The sequence below is a fragment of the Dermochelys coriacea genome, chromosome 3 (genome assembly GCF_009764565.3).
Source record: "Dermochelys coriacea isolate rDerCor1 chromosome 3, rDerCor1.pri.v4, whole genome shotgun sequence".
Lineage (NCBI taxonomy): Eukaryota > Metazoa > Chordata > Testudines > Dermochelyidae > Dermochelys > Dermochelys coriacea.
Window position 1 is genome coordinate 62,650,302 of NC_050070.1, and position 17,813 is coordinate 62,668,114.

At 43.6% G+C, this 17,813-nt stretch overlaps 1 protein-coding gene across 1 annotated transcript in view; it reads left to right on the forward strand.

The window, feature by feature from the left end:
• SH3BGRL2 (SH3 domain binding glutamate rich protein like 2) overlaps positions 1 to 17,813 on the forward strand; it is a 56,550-nt gene that overhangs the window by 17,079 nt on the left and 21,658 nt on the right. Inside the window, exon 2 of the mRNA XM_038397907.2 lies at positions 17,143 to 17,328. Within this exon, the coding sequence (XP_038253835.1) occupies positions 17,143 to 17,328 (186 nt within the window). The remainder of the gene's footprint in view (positions 1 to 17,142; positions 17,329 to 17,813) is intronic.

Sequence of the window (17,813 nt, forward strand, 5' to 3'; positions counted from 1 at the left end):
AAGAGACTGAAGTGTTTGGTTAAAAACAGAGAGGGACTCAGAGTGAGGAATGAAAGGGTCAGGCTCTAGGAGCCAAGGAGGACCTGCTGACTGCAGACCAGCCAGCACTGAAGGAAGCTGACTGTGAAGGTCAGAGATCCTCCATGAGCCTGAGGATAAGCCATGAGCTGGAGGAGCATGGTCCTGAAGAGGGGACCTGGAATCCTGAAAGGACATTGACCCAAATCCCAAAGACCACTCAAGACTGGTGAGCAGATGGAGGCAGGGAATGGCGTATAGGTGTTTCTGGTTATAGCTGGATCTGTCTCTTGTACTGTCTAAAGAAAATAATTTTAGAAATACTTTTGCAAAGTCTGTGTCTATTTGCTTCAGCTATCACATGTTCCTGAAAGAGTAAACTATAAACCAGTGTGCCCATCAGGAGGGAGTTCGGGGTAGAGTTGCCAGCTTCCTAATCGCACAAAACTGAATACCCTTGCCCCTGCTCTGCCTCTTCTCTGAGGCCTTGACCCCGCTCACTCCATCCCCCCCTCCCTCCCTCTGTTGCTTGTTCTTCCCAACCTCACTCACTCGCTCATTTTCACTGGGCTGGGGCAGGGGGTTGTAGTGCAGGAGGGGGTGAGGGCTTCAGCTGGGAGTGTGCGCTCTGGGGTGGGGCCAGAAATGAGGGATTCAGAGTATGGAAGGGGCCTCTAGGCTGGAGCAGGAGGTTGAGGTGCAGGCTCCAAGAGGGAGTTTGGGTGCAGGAGAGGGCTCAGGGCTGGGGCAGGGGAGGAGGGGTTGGGCTCCGGGATGGAGTTTGGATGTGGAACGGGGTTCTGAGCTGGGGCAGGGGATTGGGGCACAGAAGGGTTCTCGTCCATCCTCCCCGTGGAAGGAAAAGGCCTGGGTAGGGACCGTCGAATCGTGGAGGTCAACGAATGGCTACGCAGGTGGTGTCGGAGAGAAGGCTTTGGATTCTTTGACCATGGGATGGTGTTCCATGAAGGAGGAGTGCTGGGCAGAGACGGGCTCCATCTTACGAAGAGAGGGAAGAACATCTTTGCCAGCAGGCTGGCTAACCTAGTGAGGAGGGCTTTAAACTAGGTTCACCGGGGGAAGGAGACCAAAGCCCTGAGGTAAGTGGGAAAGCGGGATACCGGGAGGAAGCACAGGCAGGAAGGTCTGTGAGGGGAGGGCTCCTGCCTCATACTGGGAATGAGGGGCGATCAACAGGTTATCTCAAGTGCTTATATACAAATGCACAAAGCCTTGGAAACAAGCAGGGAGAACTGGAGGTCCTGGTGATGTCAAGGAATTATGACGTGATTGGAATAACAGAGACTTGGTGGGATAACTCACATGACTGGAGTACAGTCATGGATGGTTATAAACTGTTCAGGAAGGACAGGCAGGGCAGAAAAGGTGGGGGAGTAGCACTGTATATAAGGGAGCAGTATGACTGCTCAGAGCTCCGGTACGAAACTGGAAAAACCTGAGTGTCTCTGGATTAAGTTTAGAAGTGTGTGCAACAAGAGTGATGTCATGGTGGGAGTCTGCTATAGACCACCGGACCAGGGGGATGAGGTGGATGAGGCTTTCTTCCGGCAACTCACGGAAGCTACTAGATCGCATGCCCTGATTCTCATGGGTGACTTTAATTTTCCTGATATCTGCTGGGAGAGCAATACAGCGGTGCATAGACAATCCAGGAAGTTTTTGGAAAGCGTAGGGGACAATTTCCTGGTGCAAGTGCTAGGGGAGCCAACTAGGGGGAGCGCTTTTCTTGACCTGCTGCTCACAAACCGGGTAGAATTAGTGGGGGAAGCAAAAGTGGATGGGAATCTGGGAGGCAGTGACCATGAGTTGGTTGAGTTCAGGATCCTGACGCAGGGAAGAAAGGTAAGCAGCAGGATACGGACCCTGGACTTCAGGAAAGCAGACTTTGACTCCCTCAGGGAACAGATGGCCAGGATCCCCTGGGGGACTAACATGAAAGGGAAGGGAGTCCAGGAGAGCTGGCTGTATTTCAAGGAATCCCTGTTGAGGTTACAGGGACAAACCATCCCGATGAGTCGAAAGAATAGTAAATATGGCAGGCGACCAGCTTGGCTTAATGGTGAAATCCTAGCGGATCTTAAACATAAAAAAGAAGCTTACAAGAAGTGGAAGCTTGGACATATGACCAGGGAAGAGTATAAAAATATTGCTCGGGCATGTAGGAAAGATATCAGGAGGGCCAAATCGCACCTGGAGCTGCAGCTAGCAAGAGATGTCAAGAGTAACAAGAAGGGTTTCTTCAGGTATGTTGGCAACAAGAAGAAAGCCAAGGAAAGTGTGGGCCCCTTACTGAATGAGGGAGGCAAGCTAGTGACAGAGGATGTGGAAAAAGCTAATGTACTCAATGCTTTTTTTGCCTCTGTTTTCACTAACAAGGTCAGCTCCCAGACTGCTGTGCTGGGCAACACAAAATGGGGAAGAGATGGCCAGCCCTCTGTAGAGATAGAGGTGGTTAGGGACTATTTAGAAAAGCTGGACGTGCACAAGTCCATGGGGCCGGACGAATTGCATCCGAGAGTGCTGAAGGAATTGGCGGCTGTGATTGCAGAGCCCTTGGCCATTATCTTTGAAAACTCGTGGCGAACGGGGGAAGTCCCGGATGACTGGAAAAAGGCTAATGTAGTGCCCATCTTTAAAAAAGGGAAGAAGGAGGATCCTGGGAACTACAGGCCGGTCAGCCTCACCTCAGTCCCTGGAAAAATCATGGAGCAGGTCCTCAAAGAATCAATCCTGAAGCACTTAGAGGAGAGGAAAGTGATCAGGAACAGTCAGCATGGATTCACCAAGGGAAGGTCATGCCTGACTAATCTAATCGCCTTTTATGATGAGATTACTGGTTCTGTGGATGAAGGGAAAGCAGTGGATGTATTGTTTCTTGACTTTAGCAAAGCTTTTGACACGGTCTCCCACAGCATTCTTGTCAGCAAGTTAAGGAAGTATGGGCTGGATGAATGCACTATAAGGTGGGTAGAAAGCTGGCTAGATTGTCGGGCTCAACGGGTAGTGATCAATGGCTCCATGTCTAGTTGGCAGCCGGTGTCAAGTGGAGTGCCCCAGGGGTCGGTCCTGGGGCCCGTTTTGTTCAATATCTTCATAAATGATCTGGAGGATGGTGTGGATTGCACTCTCAGCAAATTTGCGGATGATACTAAACTGGGAGGAGTGGTAGATACGCTGGAGGGGAGGGATAGGATACAGAAGGACCTAGACAAATTGGAGGATTGGGCCAAAAGAAATCTAATGAGGTTCAATAAGGATAAATGCAGGGTCCTGCACTTAGGATGGAAGAATCCAATGCACCGCTACAGACTAGGGACCGAATGGCTCGGCAGCAGTTCTGCGGAAAAGGACCTAGGGGTGACAGTGGACGAGAAGCTGGATATGAGTCAGCAGTGTGCCCTTGTTGCCAAGAAGGCCAATGGCATTTTGGGTTGTATAAGTAGGGGCATAGCGAGCAGATCGAGGGACGTGATCGTTCCCCTCTATTCGACACTGGTGAGGCCTCATCTGGAGTACTGTGTCCAGTTTTGGGCCCCACACTACAGGAAGGATGTGGATAAATTGGAAAGAGTGCAACGAAGGGCAACGAAAATGATTAGGGGTCTAGAGCACATGACTTATGAGGAGAGGCTGAGGGAGCTGGGATTGTTTAGTCTGCAGAAGAGAAGAATGAGGGGGGATTTGATAGCTGCTTTCAACTACCTGAAAGGGGGTTTCAAAGAGGATGGCTCTAGACTGTTCTCAATGGTAGCAGATGACAGAACGAGGAGTAATGGTCTCAAGTTGCAATGGGGGAGGTTTAGATTGGATATTAGGAAAAACTTTTTCACTAAGAGGGTGGTGAAACACTGGAATGCGTTACCTAGGGAGGTGGTAGAATCTCCTTCCTTAGAGGTTTTTAAGGTCAGGCTTGACAAAGCCCTAGCTGGGATGATTTAACTGGGACTTGGTCCTGCTTTGAGCAGGGGGTTGGACTAGATGACCTTCTGGGGTCCCTTCCAACCCTGATATTCTATGATTCTATGATTCTATGATTCTATGACACTGGTGAGGCCTCATCTGGAGTACTGTGTCCAGTTTTGGGCCCCACACTACAGGAAGGATGTGGATAAATTGGAAAGAGTACAACGAAGGGCAACGAAAATGATTAGGGGTCTAGAGCACATGACTTATGAGGAGAGGCTGAGGGAGCTGGGATTGTTTAGTCTGCAGAAGAGAAGAATGAGGGGGGATTTGATAGCTGCTTTCAACTACCTGAAAGGGGGTTTCAAAGAGGATGGCTCTAGACTGTTCTCAATGGTAGCAGATGACAGAACGAGGAGTAATGGTCTCAAGTTGCAATGGGGGAGGTTTAGATTGGATATTAGGAAAAACTTTTTCACTAAGAGGGTGGTGAAACACTGGAATGCGTTACCTAGGGAGGTGGTAGAATCTCCTTCCTTAGAGGTTTTTAAGGTCAGGCTTGACAAAGCCCTAGCTGGGATGATTTAACTGGGACTTGGTCCTGCTTTGAGCAGGGGGTTGGACTAGATGACCTTCTGGGGTCCCTTCCAACCCTGATATTCTATGATTCTATGATTCTATGATTCTAAGGGGGTGTTGGCTTCAGGAGGGAGTTTGGGTGCAGGAGGGGACTTGGGGCTGGTGCACGGGGTTAGGGTGCGTAGGGGGGAGGGCTCTGGCTGGGGGTGTGGGCTCCAGGGATGAAGGGTTTGGGGTGCAGGAGGGGGCTTCAGGCTGGGGCAGGGAGTTGGAGTGCAGGAGAGGGTGCAGGCTCTGGGCAGTGCTTGCGGGCTCCCAGGAAGCGGCGACATATCCCTCCAGTTCCCGGCCAACGGGACCTGCAGAGGCAGTGCTCGGGGCAGGGGCAGCGTGCAGAGCCCCCATGGCCATCCCTACACCTAGGACATGGAGAGACGTGCTGGTAACTTTCCAGGAGCCATGCAGAGCCGAGCAGGGAGCCTGCGAGTCCCATGCCAACCGGACTTTTAATGGTACAGTTGCCATCAGGGTGCCTTTTTGACCAGGTGTTCTGGTAGAAAACTGGATACCTGGCAACCCTAGTCCTGGGAAAGGTTGTGCTTGAGCTACTGGGTGTGTGAGAGGGGGAGTCAGCACTAGTCCTTGGGACCTAGGGCAGCTGGCTATGGGGTCCCACTTCCAGAAGGGGTATCAGGGAGTCCATGTCTAGGAAGTGTGCCAGAGATGCCATAGTCTATGCTGGATCTTACTTAGATGAAGGAAAGCTTGAAAGCACACATCTCAGGCTCAGCATCTGGGTCCAAACACAGCAGTCTGGAGAGCCTCCAGCATGGGGAGTTTGACTAGAGCTGTAACAGCCCATTTGAAGCCAAATCTGCACATACAGGTTGCTGAGAAGATAAAAGTATGGTGGCAGGCTACAGTTCGTTCAAGAAATCAAAGCAGCTGAGAAGACTGAATGCATCTTTGTGCCCAGCACTTGTCATTTGCTGAGCTATGCTAGTACTGGAAAAATGTGCATGCTGTTTTGCAACTCCAGGGATTAATAAATGCATGTGTTTCCAAACCCTGATGACAGCTAAATTATTTCCATAGACTTGCAGTGTTGGAGACTAATGTTTCACTTGTAATCTCACAGATGATTAAGTAATTTTCAAGAAAATAGCTGAAAAGCAAGTGTTGTTTTTTTGTACGTCTCCACTACAAGATTTCTCAAGCTTGTCAATCTTGTCTAAATCTGAATCCTTTATTTAGTACTCTACATTTAACTCCCTCTGATACCACTCTTCTTTGTTAAAAATGACATTTTAACAAGTATTTTGCATGCTGACAATAAACATTTCATCTAGCAAAGTCTACCTTCCCCATTAAAATGTATTTTGTACGTATGCTGTACAATCACAATTCTTAATTCAGTTAATCCTAATTGACAGGAAGGTTTTTCTCCTAATTAATGTAACTTGTTCTCTAATCTACACACTGCATAATATTTACTAATGTGTGTTCTTCTATTTTGTTGTTTTTCATTTCAAGGAATACAGTTCTTCTCCTTTAAACTCTCCATTCAATAAGGTAACTGAATGTTTCAAAAGTTGGGGAACTACAAACTAAATTCTTGATCCTGCAATGTGCTGAGAGGACTGATCCCTGAATATTCCTGGTAAACTTTACAGGATTACATGGGCACAACCTGCCCTCCTTGTGAGGGCTCGATCCTGCTCTAGTTTAAGTCAGTGGGTGTGTTGCCATTATTTTAATGAGCAGGATTATGCTCAGACCAATATCACTGCTAACATAAGGGCTACAAGACAAAACCACCGTTGCATGATTAAGATGGTATTAAAAAAGAATCTTTTACAAGTTTTTTTTTCCTGAAATGTGAGGTTATTAAATAAACTAAGCACTTTACCATTCTGGTTATTAAGGGGGGGCCTATGCTAAAATCCTCACTCAAAGCTCCTGCTATTGGTCAATGGGAGCTTTGCCTGAGTCAAGGTCTTAGCATTGGGCCTGAAGAGCTTTTCATTAAGCAGGAGGCAGGGATGCCATTTGTTTTTATCATCCATTAAAATTCTTTATTTAATGGGGACAGTAACTTGAAAAATGTTTCCTTTTAGTACAGGACAGTCTCTCTTTTATAGCAAGATACTTAACTCTTCCCATTCCTTTACCTTCAAAAAGCTCTCCTAGTCTACACTTTTTCTCCCTATGCAGCCCTACCTACACCTGTTCAGTGTTGGCAGGTATGTTTGAAGCCACCAATATGTTTACATTTGCAATTAGTCTTGCAGTTATGTTTCTTGTTTGTAATTTTCTCAAGATGTGGGCACAAGTATCACTTACTCAGCGTCCTGTAGCTAGTTGGAGCAGATTTGGTAGCAGCTTTTAAAAAGCAAGGAGCTGCTACTTCCTAGCATCTTTACAACTTTTAAAAAATTAAAACAATTGTTCGCGCTCTCAAAACAAACAGTGAATGTGCTGTAAGACCTGTAATTTATTCATCAATTACATTGTCAAACTGCAAGCACAGACCACAATTAGCAAAATTCATGGCCAGAGTGTGTGTCAGCAAAACATTGCTACAGAATCATTTGACTGATAAAGCACATAGCGTTAGCTCAGAATGCTTGCTCTGAATAAAGCAACCCCCCCACACACACACACTATTTACTGCAAATGAGACATGGGAATAGGTTTTTCTGTACTGTTTCTTCCCCCCTTGTGTAATTTAAGGCAGCAAAACCAAGCGATGTAGAAGCATACTAACTACTGTCATAGAAGGAAGATATTGATAAGTAACAGTCCCTATGAAATGTTAAGTAAACATGATGATTTAGTCCTGCTTAGAATCATAAAAAGAAGAGGATGACTTGTGGCACCTTTAGAGACTAACAAATTTATTTGAGCATAAGCTTTTGTGAGCGACAGCTCATTTCATGCATCCGATGAAGTGAGCTGTAGCTCATGAAAGCTTATGCTCACATAAATTTGTTAGTCTCTAAGGTGCCACATGTTGTCCTCTTCTTTTTGCGGATACAGACTAACACGGCTGCTACTCTGAAACTTAGAGTCATAGAATATCAGGGTTGGAAGGGACCTCAGGAAGTCATCTAGTCCAATCCCCTGCTCAAAGCAGGACCAATCCCCAACTAAATCATCCTAGTCAGGGCTTTGTCAAGCCTGACCTTAAAAACTTCTAAGGAAGGAGATTCCACCACCTCCCTAGATAACGCATTCCAGTGCTTCACCACCCTCCTAGTGAAAAAGATTTTCCTAATATCCAACCTAAACCTCCCCCACTGCAACTTGAGACCATTACTCCTTGTTCTGTCATCTGCTACCATTGAGAACAGTCTAGATCCATCCTCTTTGGAACCCCTTTCAGGTAGTTGAAAGCAGCTATCAAATCCCTCCTCATTCTTCTCTTCTGCAGACTAAACAATCCCAGTTCCCTCAGCCTCTCCTCATAAGTCATGTGTTCCAGTCCCAAAAAAACTAATCATTTTTGTTATCCTCTGCTGGATGTTTTCCAGTTTTTTCCATGTCCTTGTAGTGTGGGGCCCAATCTGGACACAGTACTCCAGATGAGGCCTCACCAATGTCGAATAGAGGGGAACGATCAAGTCCCTCAATCTGCTGGCAATGACCCTACTTGTACATCCCAAAATGCCATTGGCCTTCTTGGCAACAATGGCACACTGTTGACTCATATCCAGCTTCTCGTCCACTGTAATCCCCAGGTCCTTTTCTGCAGAACTGCTGCCTAGCCATTTGGTCCCTAGTCTGTAGCGGTGCATGGGATTCTTCCGTCCTAAGTGCAGGACCCTGCACTTATCCTTATTGAACCTCATTAGATTTCTTCTGGTCCAAACCTCTAATTTGTCTCTGGCCCTCTGTATCCTATCCCTACCATGCAGTGCATCTACCTCTCCTCCCAGTTTAGTGTCATCTGCAGACTTGCTGAGGGTGCAATCCATGCCATCCTCCAGATAATTAATGAAGATATTGAACAAAACTGGCCCGAGGACCAACCCTTGGGGCACTCCACTTGATACCGGCTGCCAACTAGACATGGAGCCATTGATCACTACCCGTTGAGCCCGACAATCTAGCCAGCTTTCTATCCACCTTATAGTGCATTCATCCAGCTCATACTTCTTTAACTTGCTGGCAAGAATACTGTGGGAGACTGTGTCAAAAGCTTTGCTAAAGTCAAGGAACAACACGCCCACTGCTTTCCCCTCATCCACAGAGCCAGTTATCTCATCATAGAAGGCAATTAGATTAGTTAGGCATGACTTGCCCTTGGTGAATCCATGCTGACTGTTCCTGATCACTTTCCTCTCCTCTACGTGCTTGCTACATATTGGGGCCAACTCAGAATCCAGCTGGTACAACATGGCATAAAACCACCTTTTCCCCACCCTTTCCCATAGTGCTGCCCCTTCTGTGCTTTGTTTCTCAGGTGGTGCAGCCCAGGTTCTAGCCAAGTCTCGCTGGAGCACTATGCATTTTCAAAGCAATGGCTGGTTGAGGAGAGTACTGGACCTCGAATGGCGCTCCATACAGCATTGTTCCCTAGCGTAGTGGCAGATTTTCAGAGCACCAGTAATGCCTGCCTCAAGGCTCTGAGCCCTTCTTCCCATGATCTATAGCCTGATTTATAGTTTTTGTGAGGTTACTACTAAATTGTTTATGAATAACAAAAGTTAAATAGCATACTCAGTAGCCACTATCATATAGTGCTACACGTCAAAGTCTCGGGAAAACAAAGGGAAACCAGTTGCACAGGTTGTGGTGGATGCTCCATCACTAGAAACTTTTAAATTAAGACTGGCTGTTTTTCTGAAAACAATGCTCTAGGTCTAGCAGGAATTAATTCCAGGCTGTCCTATGGCCAGTGGTATGCAGGAGGTCAGACTAATAAAGCCATTGTGATCATTTAATCTATGAATTTGTACAATCTACATATAAAAAGGAAGTAATAAAATTCTGTCTTCTGTAAAAGTAAACAACCAAAGTCCAAGAGGAATACTTATCAGTATGTGAAATGAGCATATGAACAATAACCACAGTAGAACAATGGTTGCTGCTCGTACAATGCAGTTTCTCTTTCCTGTCTTCAGCTGCTACGTGTAGTTTCATTGGAAGACAGAACTGTGTACATTTGTGCATAGATCATTAAAAACCCACAGAACCAACATGATGGTGGCTACCATTCTCTCTAATCCCTTTAGTTTATATTGCATCTCCCTCCCACTCTTCCTCTGTCTTACCTGTTAGGGCAGGGTTGGCCAACCTGAGCCTGAGAAGGAGCCGGAATTTAGCAAAGTACATTGCCAAAGAGCCACAATAATACATCAGCAGCCCCCCATCTGCTTCCCTCCTTCCCCCCACTCGGTGCCTTCCACCCACCAGCAGCCCTGCACATCCCGATCAGCTGTTTTATGGTGTGCAGGAGGCTCTGGGGGGGGAGGGGGAGAAGCAAGGGCATAGCAGGCTGAGGGACAGGTGGGGAGTGGGGGCAGGGCCTGTGGCAGAGCCAAGGGTTGAGCAATGAGCATCCCCTGGCACGGAAAGTTGGTGCCTGTAGCTCCAGCCCCACAGTCGGTGCCTATACAAGGAGCTGCATATTAACTTCTGAAGAGCTGCACGTGGCTCTGGAGCCACAGGTTGGGCACCCCTGTATTAGGGCTTGACTTTGCTCCCTATGAAGTCCATGGCAAAACTCACTTATTTTAGTGGTCCAGGACTGGGCCGTTAAGTTGTAAATTCATTGGGTCTGTGACAGTTTTTTTGTTTGGGGTTTTTTGCAGGGGTGGGGAAGGTACAGCGCTTAACATAATGCACTTCCAATCGTAACTAGGTCTTTTGTGCTGGATTACAGATAGTAATTATTGTTTGCAGTGCTGTTGTAGCTGTGTTGGTCCCAGGATATTAGAGAGACAGTGAGCTTAATATATTTTTATTGGACCCACTTCTGTTGGTGAAGGAGAGGAGCTTTCAAGCAGCACAAAGAACTGTGTGTAGTTCAAAAGCATGCGTCCTTCACCAACAGAAGTTGGTCCAATAAGAGAGAATACCTCACCCACCTTGTCTCACAAATTCAGTAGAACCTCAAAGTTACAAACACCTCAGGAATGGAGGTTGTTTGTAACTCTGAACAAAGTGTTACGATGGTTCTTTCAAAAGTTTATAACTGAACATTGACTTAATAAAGCTTTGAAACTTTACTATGCAGAAGAAAAATGCTGCTTTGAACCATCTTAATTTAAGTGAAACAAGCACAGAAACAGTTTCCTTACCTTGTCAAATCCTTGTTTTAAAACTTTCGTTTGTTTTAGTAGTTTACATTTAACACAGGACTGTACTGTATTTACTTTTTTATTTTTAGCTCTGCTGCTGCTTGATTTGTCTACTTCCAGTTCCAAATCAGGTGTGTGGTTGACCAGTCAGTTCGTAACTCTAGTGTTCATAACTCTGAGGTTCTAATGTAATAATAATCCTTTCCTAACTGTATTTTTTCATGTAAGCGATTGTTGTGCTTGGCTAAGGATGCCATTCATTTGTCTATGGATGGGGAGGCAGTGTTTGCACTGGTGAATGAGGGTGGTGCACGTCTGCAAGATAATTATTAACCTTGTGGGACAATGACCATAAATAACTGTATTAATTGCATATTTAGATGTATATAAAAATTGGATTTACATGCTTGACTTCTAAAGGTTTAGTCTACAGACAAATTGTACCACTTTAACTCTAAAAGTATAGTTTAAAGCAATAAAAATCCCTGAGTGAGAGCTCAGTAATATTGGTATAAACGTGCTTACAGTTGTATGGAAGGGAAATAACTATTGGGGCTGCCTGGAAAACAATATTTCTGTTTTGATACTTGGTTTCATTCCAAAGTGGAATATATGACAGAAGAGAAGGAGAAGACCAGTGGTTAGGGCACTCACCTGGGAGGAGGGAGACCCAGGTTCAAATCTCTCCTCTGCCTTTTTTGGCAAAGAGACTTGAACCTGGGTCTCCCATATTGTAGTTGAGTGCCCTAATCGCTGGGTCATACAGTCTCTCTCTCTCTCGTTGGAACTGTTCCATTGTGTATAATAAAATATTCATTCAGAGAGAGAGACTAACTCTATAGCCCAGTAGTTAGGACATTTATATGGGATGTGGGAGACCTAGGATCAAGTCCCTGGAGTTAGGCAAAGCAAGGTTCAAGTGGCTGCTCTGCCTAATTTAGGAGACTTGATCTTGGGTCTCCCGCGTCCCAGGTAAGTGCCCTGACTATCAGGCAACTGGCTAATCTGAGGTGTCTGTCTCTCCTGCAGGTGCCTGAAACCCAGTCAGGCCTGCAGTGTGTATACCAACCACTTACCACAAGGTAGTGTATCTGGGTCCTGATCTAAAAATGGAAGAACTGGGAGATTCCACCCTGAGACTAGTAAGGGCAAAATATCTGAGGAGGGAGGGTTGCACTCAGAGAGACCAGACAGGGAACAGAGGTGCAGCTGGCTCTGTAACCACGATTCCCTACCGAAGAACAAATGTTATATGAAATGATGTGTCCGCACTATCTGTGCTCCTTCAGACACTCCCAGTTCAGAAATGGCTAGAGTTCACCAAATCACTTTGATTCCTCTCTAAGTATCGGGCCAAATCTTGCTCACCTTACTCATGAGTCCCACTGAAGTTAATCTAGTGTCTGTTTTTAGCTATGGAAGTAAACAGTTAAGTTCATGATCTATTCTGTCTGCCCACCTCATGGATGGTGATGAAAAAATACAGAAATCTTAGGAGAAAAGGTTCAGAAAAGAATCTCGTGTCTCCAGAGGGACTGAATGGCTCTTGGGTACAATTTACTGCAGGTTGTTATAATTTTAATAGCATTTCGATCAACAGTCACACCTTATAATGCACAGCTACCAAATCTATTTTTCCCCTCAAAAGTAAATTGCTCACATTTAAGAGATTTACAAAACATTCACCTATCTTTGGTAAAAATGCTTTGTCTGAACACTAACATGGTAACAGAAGATGCTGATGTAATAGTTTTATATCCACAACATGTTACTGACATATTTTTACTTTGGAAGAGTGTGTGGGGGGGGAAGCTTATGTAAAGAAAAGACTGGTAACTGATCACCTTCTGGAGACAAACATACAATATCTGTGTCAAGACAGACTTCCATTTGAACACAAAAGTAGTACTCCTCACACATCCATTATTACCATGAAGACTTTCATTGTGCATACAAAATAAAAGAGCATGATATTTCATTATGGAGTCTGATCCCCTGAAGATGGTAGTTCCCTTGGGTCAAGCTGATGAAACAGTTGTTATATCTGCCTGAGAAACATTACAGCATAGGTGCTAGTCATAGGGCCAATTCTTTACGTTTCACTTGCACTCAGATTTCTAAAGATATACTGATCCTATCTTTATAGGACAAAAAGGTATGTTATGTTATCTAGCTAATTTCTTCATAAATCCCAAACTCTTCTACATTTCCTTCTGTTGATAATACAAATGTAAATTGTCCAAAATTAAATGTAAATATTACATATGACAATATTTCTCTCTTCGATCAATATAACAGAGGTCACTAAAATCCTGTGGCACTCCAGGACTAATTTTTATATTGGCCTTAGTTAGAGCCCATAGCATTGCTGCAGCAAATGCTATGAAATTTGGCAAATTAATTTATCTTTGATAAGAATCTTAGAATCAGAATGAATATACTACACCACTGATATATAACATGGTTTAAAAGGTACTAATAGTAGCATGTGATGGTCATTAATTCTGCTTGGCAATCTGTGTCGTACCATCATATGGCCTGGGGAATGTCAGGCAACTTTTGCTGGTACACTTTTTCATTTCAGTAGGTGTATCTTTATTGTCTGTCCGTATCAGAAAGTATTAATGTTCTCATGCTATCTCAAAACCAGAATGTCCTGTCTGATGCATATGCATGGTCTCACTGTTTTCCGTGTTATAAAGAAAACTGATTTGTTCTTGGAACTTCGGTTAAACAGGTCGGCAGGGCAGGACAGAGCAGAGTTGAGTGTATTTTAAGAATCTTTTAAGCTCAAGGGTGAGTAAATTTTAGTGTCTTGCAATTTTTTCCTCAGGGAGAACTGCATTAATATTTCTCTGAGTCTAATCGCCTATATAGCATGGAGATAGTAATCCTAATCTACCCCGGAGAGGTGTCATGACACTAAATTAACTTACTTTGTGTGCAGCATATTGAGGGCCTTGGATCAAAGATGGTGCAGAAGTATGAAGCATTATCATCATCCTGATGTTGTCGGATCACAAGCTAGGTTCATGAGGTCTGACAGTTGTCAATACTACTTTAGCACTCTGCACTGAGAGATGTGTTGGGATGCACCAGGCTATTGGGGAAACCTCTACATGTATTCCCTGCTAACCCAGTTAACTCTAGGGTGTCTCAGTACCAGTCTGTCACCTGTTCCCCTAAAGGATGCTCAGAAAGAGGACTTTGTGAGAAAGCAAGCTCTCCTTTATCCTAAAAAATCAGAATCAGGAAAGGAGGTAAGTTCTTTGCTCCCTGGAAATCCGGAAGTGGGAGCAAGCCATCCATTTCACTGAAGACAACAGGAGCCAAGTCACTAGGCTGTCTTTTCCCATACACCTTTCAGTAAACATAGGGGAGGGCAAAGTAGAGGATAGACTGAACTTGTTGGAAATGACAAGTTCCTGTGAGGATGGGGGTGACCTAGCCTGATTCTTGTTGGGTTTTGCTGAATCACTCTGAATCTGACCATGTTTTAGGTTAACAAAACTTTCACACAGATCTAAATAGCTTGTACAGATCCATTTTGTTAGCCCCTCTTTGAAACATCTTTTAGAAACAGTACATGTGGTTTAGCAGTGGATGCCTTCTCATTTGCTGGAGTAAATCAATACAAAATATGAACAAGAAATAAGAATCTGGACATTTCAGTTTCCCTGTTGCAAAAGCCCCATCTAACAGACGAGCAATTTTACCAACAGATGAGTCACAAACTACATAATTACAGCAGTTCTGTGCATATTTACATGACACTATTTTTGTTGCTGTTCTGTAACTCTGGTAGGGAGACCAGCTCCAAACATGAAGTCTAGATCTGGCATAGATGAGGATTTCTGTTTTTCAGTTTTATTTTTATGATTTGCAGTATGGATTAACAATAAAACCAAAGACAAAGTACATATGTTCTAAATTATCAGCATGTAGATAATATAGGAGTCAAACACTGAGCTCTAAAGATTAATACCATATTAAATTGTGATGACTTTCTTTACTATGTTAAAGGCAGATTAGGATCCTGCTATATAAAAGGTAAAGGAAATCCAAGAATTTTCACTGTGTGTGATCAATACAACAGTTGAGGATCTGATTAAATCTACGTTGCAATTGTCAGTAGTCTGTGTCGCCAGTATCCAAGACTACTGGAAACTGGCAGGCAGAAGCAACATTGTGAAATGGGAAGGAATTTTTATTTTTAAAAATCTTTCATTACACATGCAGAATTTCCAAGTTTCAGAGTAGCAGCCGTGTTAGTCTGTATTTGCAAAAAGAAAAGGAGTACTTGTGGCACCTTAGAGACTAACAAATTTAGAGCATAAGCTTTCGTGAGCTACAGCTCACTTCATCGGATGCAAGAATTTCCAAGGAAAACCCTCCTGCAATATCATCTTAGCCTGCACATCTTTACTTGAACAAATATTTAATAAAATGGCTAGTTTTAAGAAAATCTCAATCTCCATTTCAGATTGAAGTTGTCTCTCATCTTCTATTGTAAATTACTGAGGATAAGAACTGTGTGTCTCACTTCTGCAATATGATTCCTTTGAGTTTAATGTCGTAGTACAAGAAGTCCTTTTACTTTCAGCATTGTGCTTTGATTAGCAGAAAAATGGTGATAATGATGGTAACTGAGCTACTACTGGTAATCTTGTATTTTCTGCGTACAGTTTTAGAAGATAAGTTTGGTATGAGAGTGATTGCTCTTTCATAATGTGCGTTGTTTGAAAAATCAGTATGGCATATGTAAAAGAAGGAACCAACCACTGAAAGAAACCCAAATGTATTGAATAACTGGTTGTTAAATTACAAGGATTACACATTTAGGAGCCAATCGGTTTCCTTCCTTCCATAAATGTTCAGCCATTTTAGAAATATGTTGTTTTGCAGAAATTGGACCAAAGCCTCTTGGAGATATATATGGTCTTTGTTTCAAGGAGGACGTAATTATTTTACCACTGAAAGTTGTCTGAAAGGCACAATATGAATTTTTACTGCAATCTGTAATAAATTTCACTGAAGATTATTATTTTTGTGATCTGATGTATCAAATGACTCCAATATGAAGAGTGATGTGAGAAATACAGCTCGTACACGCACTTGAAAAACTGATGTTTTTTAAATACTGTCTGGGTCCTATGATACCCAAAAGTAACATTCATCAACCGATAGTTTAAACCAATCAGCAAGTGGATGGATCTTGCTCCACAGTATTTTTATACTGTAAAATTCTTAAATATAAGTTTATCTCCAAGCAGTACGGCTGGGAAACGTGTTTTGAGTAGTCTGACTGTATAGTGAATACAGTGTGTAGCCTCTTTTAGGTGGACTGTGCCTTAGTAGAAGGATCTCAGATGTGCTGGAAATAGAGTGTGAAGTTGGTTGTAATGCAGAACAGATCCTGGCTGAATTAGTAACACCGAGGCTTTCCCTCAATCTCGAAGACTCTATGGCTATGTCTTCGCTGCAAAAAAAGGTGTGTTTTTACATAGTTATCCCTTTTATACAAAATGCTTAGTGAAGACAGGGCACAGGCAGTTTTTTAACCCCAATGTAACTAGTCAAGGTAAACACTGTGGGGGGCGGGGTGCAGTCGTATTGAGTTGACTTTGACTAGCTGCATCAGGGTAAAAGCTACCTGTGTGCTGTTTCTGCTAGGACTTTGTCAAGAAGATCATCTCTATTTAACTCCCCCCCTCCCCCAAACAATCCCCCCACAGTGCACCTCCCCCCCCCCTTTTTTTTCAGTTAAGACAAAGCTGGTATGAGACAAGAACATCTCCATCTCAAAGCATGTGCGCATGTTCTGTATGAACCTAAGAAATGAATAAACTATGTTCAGGAAACCCACAGCCACATTTTAAAAGGTACGTAGGCGCTTTGAAAAAATCTCACTAGGTGCCTACCTGCGTCTTTAGGTGCCTAAATATCTTTAAAATGGCCAGTAATGCATGGTGAATCTGAAAACCAGCTACCCTTTTATCTTTGACTTATTTGGAGTACCAGTCAGGGTGTTCCTCTATCACAGGCATCTTTTAAAAACAAAACCAAAAACTACCCCCCAAAAAAAACAAACAGCCAACCACCTAGAAAATGAGGCAGAACTTTATAGACTTTCGTAACTTGTAAATAAAGAAACTGCAGTGTTAAGGCACATATGTTTAACTTAGAAATATTTGACTCTTATTGAACGTTTTGACTTTTGAGTAAAAAATAGACAAGCATATTCAGGCTTGTAAACATATCTTTAGTAATGATGTGCTAGCTGTGATGTATTGTTTTTCCTCTCTCTCTCTCTCAGATAAAGAAGAGGCAGCAAGATGTGATACGATTTCTAGAAGCCAACAGGATAGATTTTGAAGAGGTGGATATCACAATGTCAGAGGAACAAAGACAATGGATGTATAAAAATATTCCTGAGGAAAGACAGCCTGCACAGGGCAATCCGCTGCCACCCCAGATATTTAATGATGATCAGTACTGTGGAGTAAGTAGCTTTGTGGTCCAGACTGGTTACGTTAAATTAATGTTGACCATTGAGAAGTCAGCATCTGCCAATGTGCACAACATCTTATCACGGGAGATAACTGTACTAACCTGGCAAGTGTTGACAGTTTAATGATGACCATTGAATATTAATTCATTTTCCACTAAAAGTCTTCCCTTCACAAACATTTCAAGAATTCTTATAAAAATGATGAATGGACACACTGGTGAAGCACAACTTTGAAGGTAGAGCAGTTGGTGAGATTATCAGAACCTAGAGATGCCCTGTATTGCTGTTATTCAATGATTTTTTTTTAATGATGCTAACATATGATTCTGAGAGAGGAATAGTCAGCACCCCAACTGAGAGCACTGGAGCTACTGCCTGAGACTCTCATTTACAGTAAAACTCCTTTACACTGCCCTTGTAGGGCAAGATATATTTACCCCCACTTTGAGGCTCATTTACGCTGTCATTATAAGAGG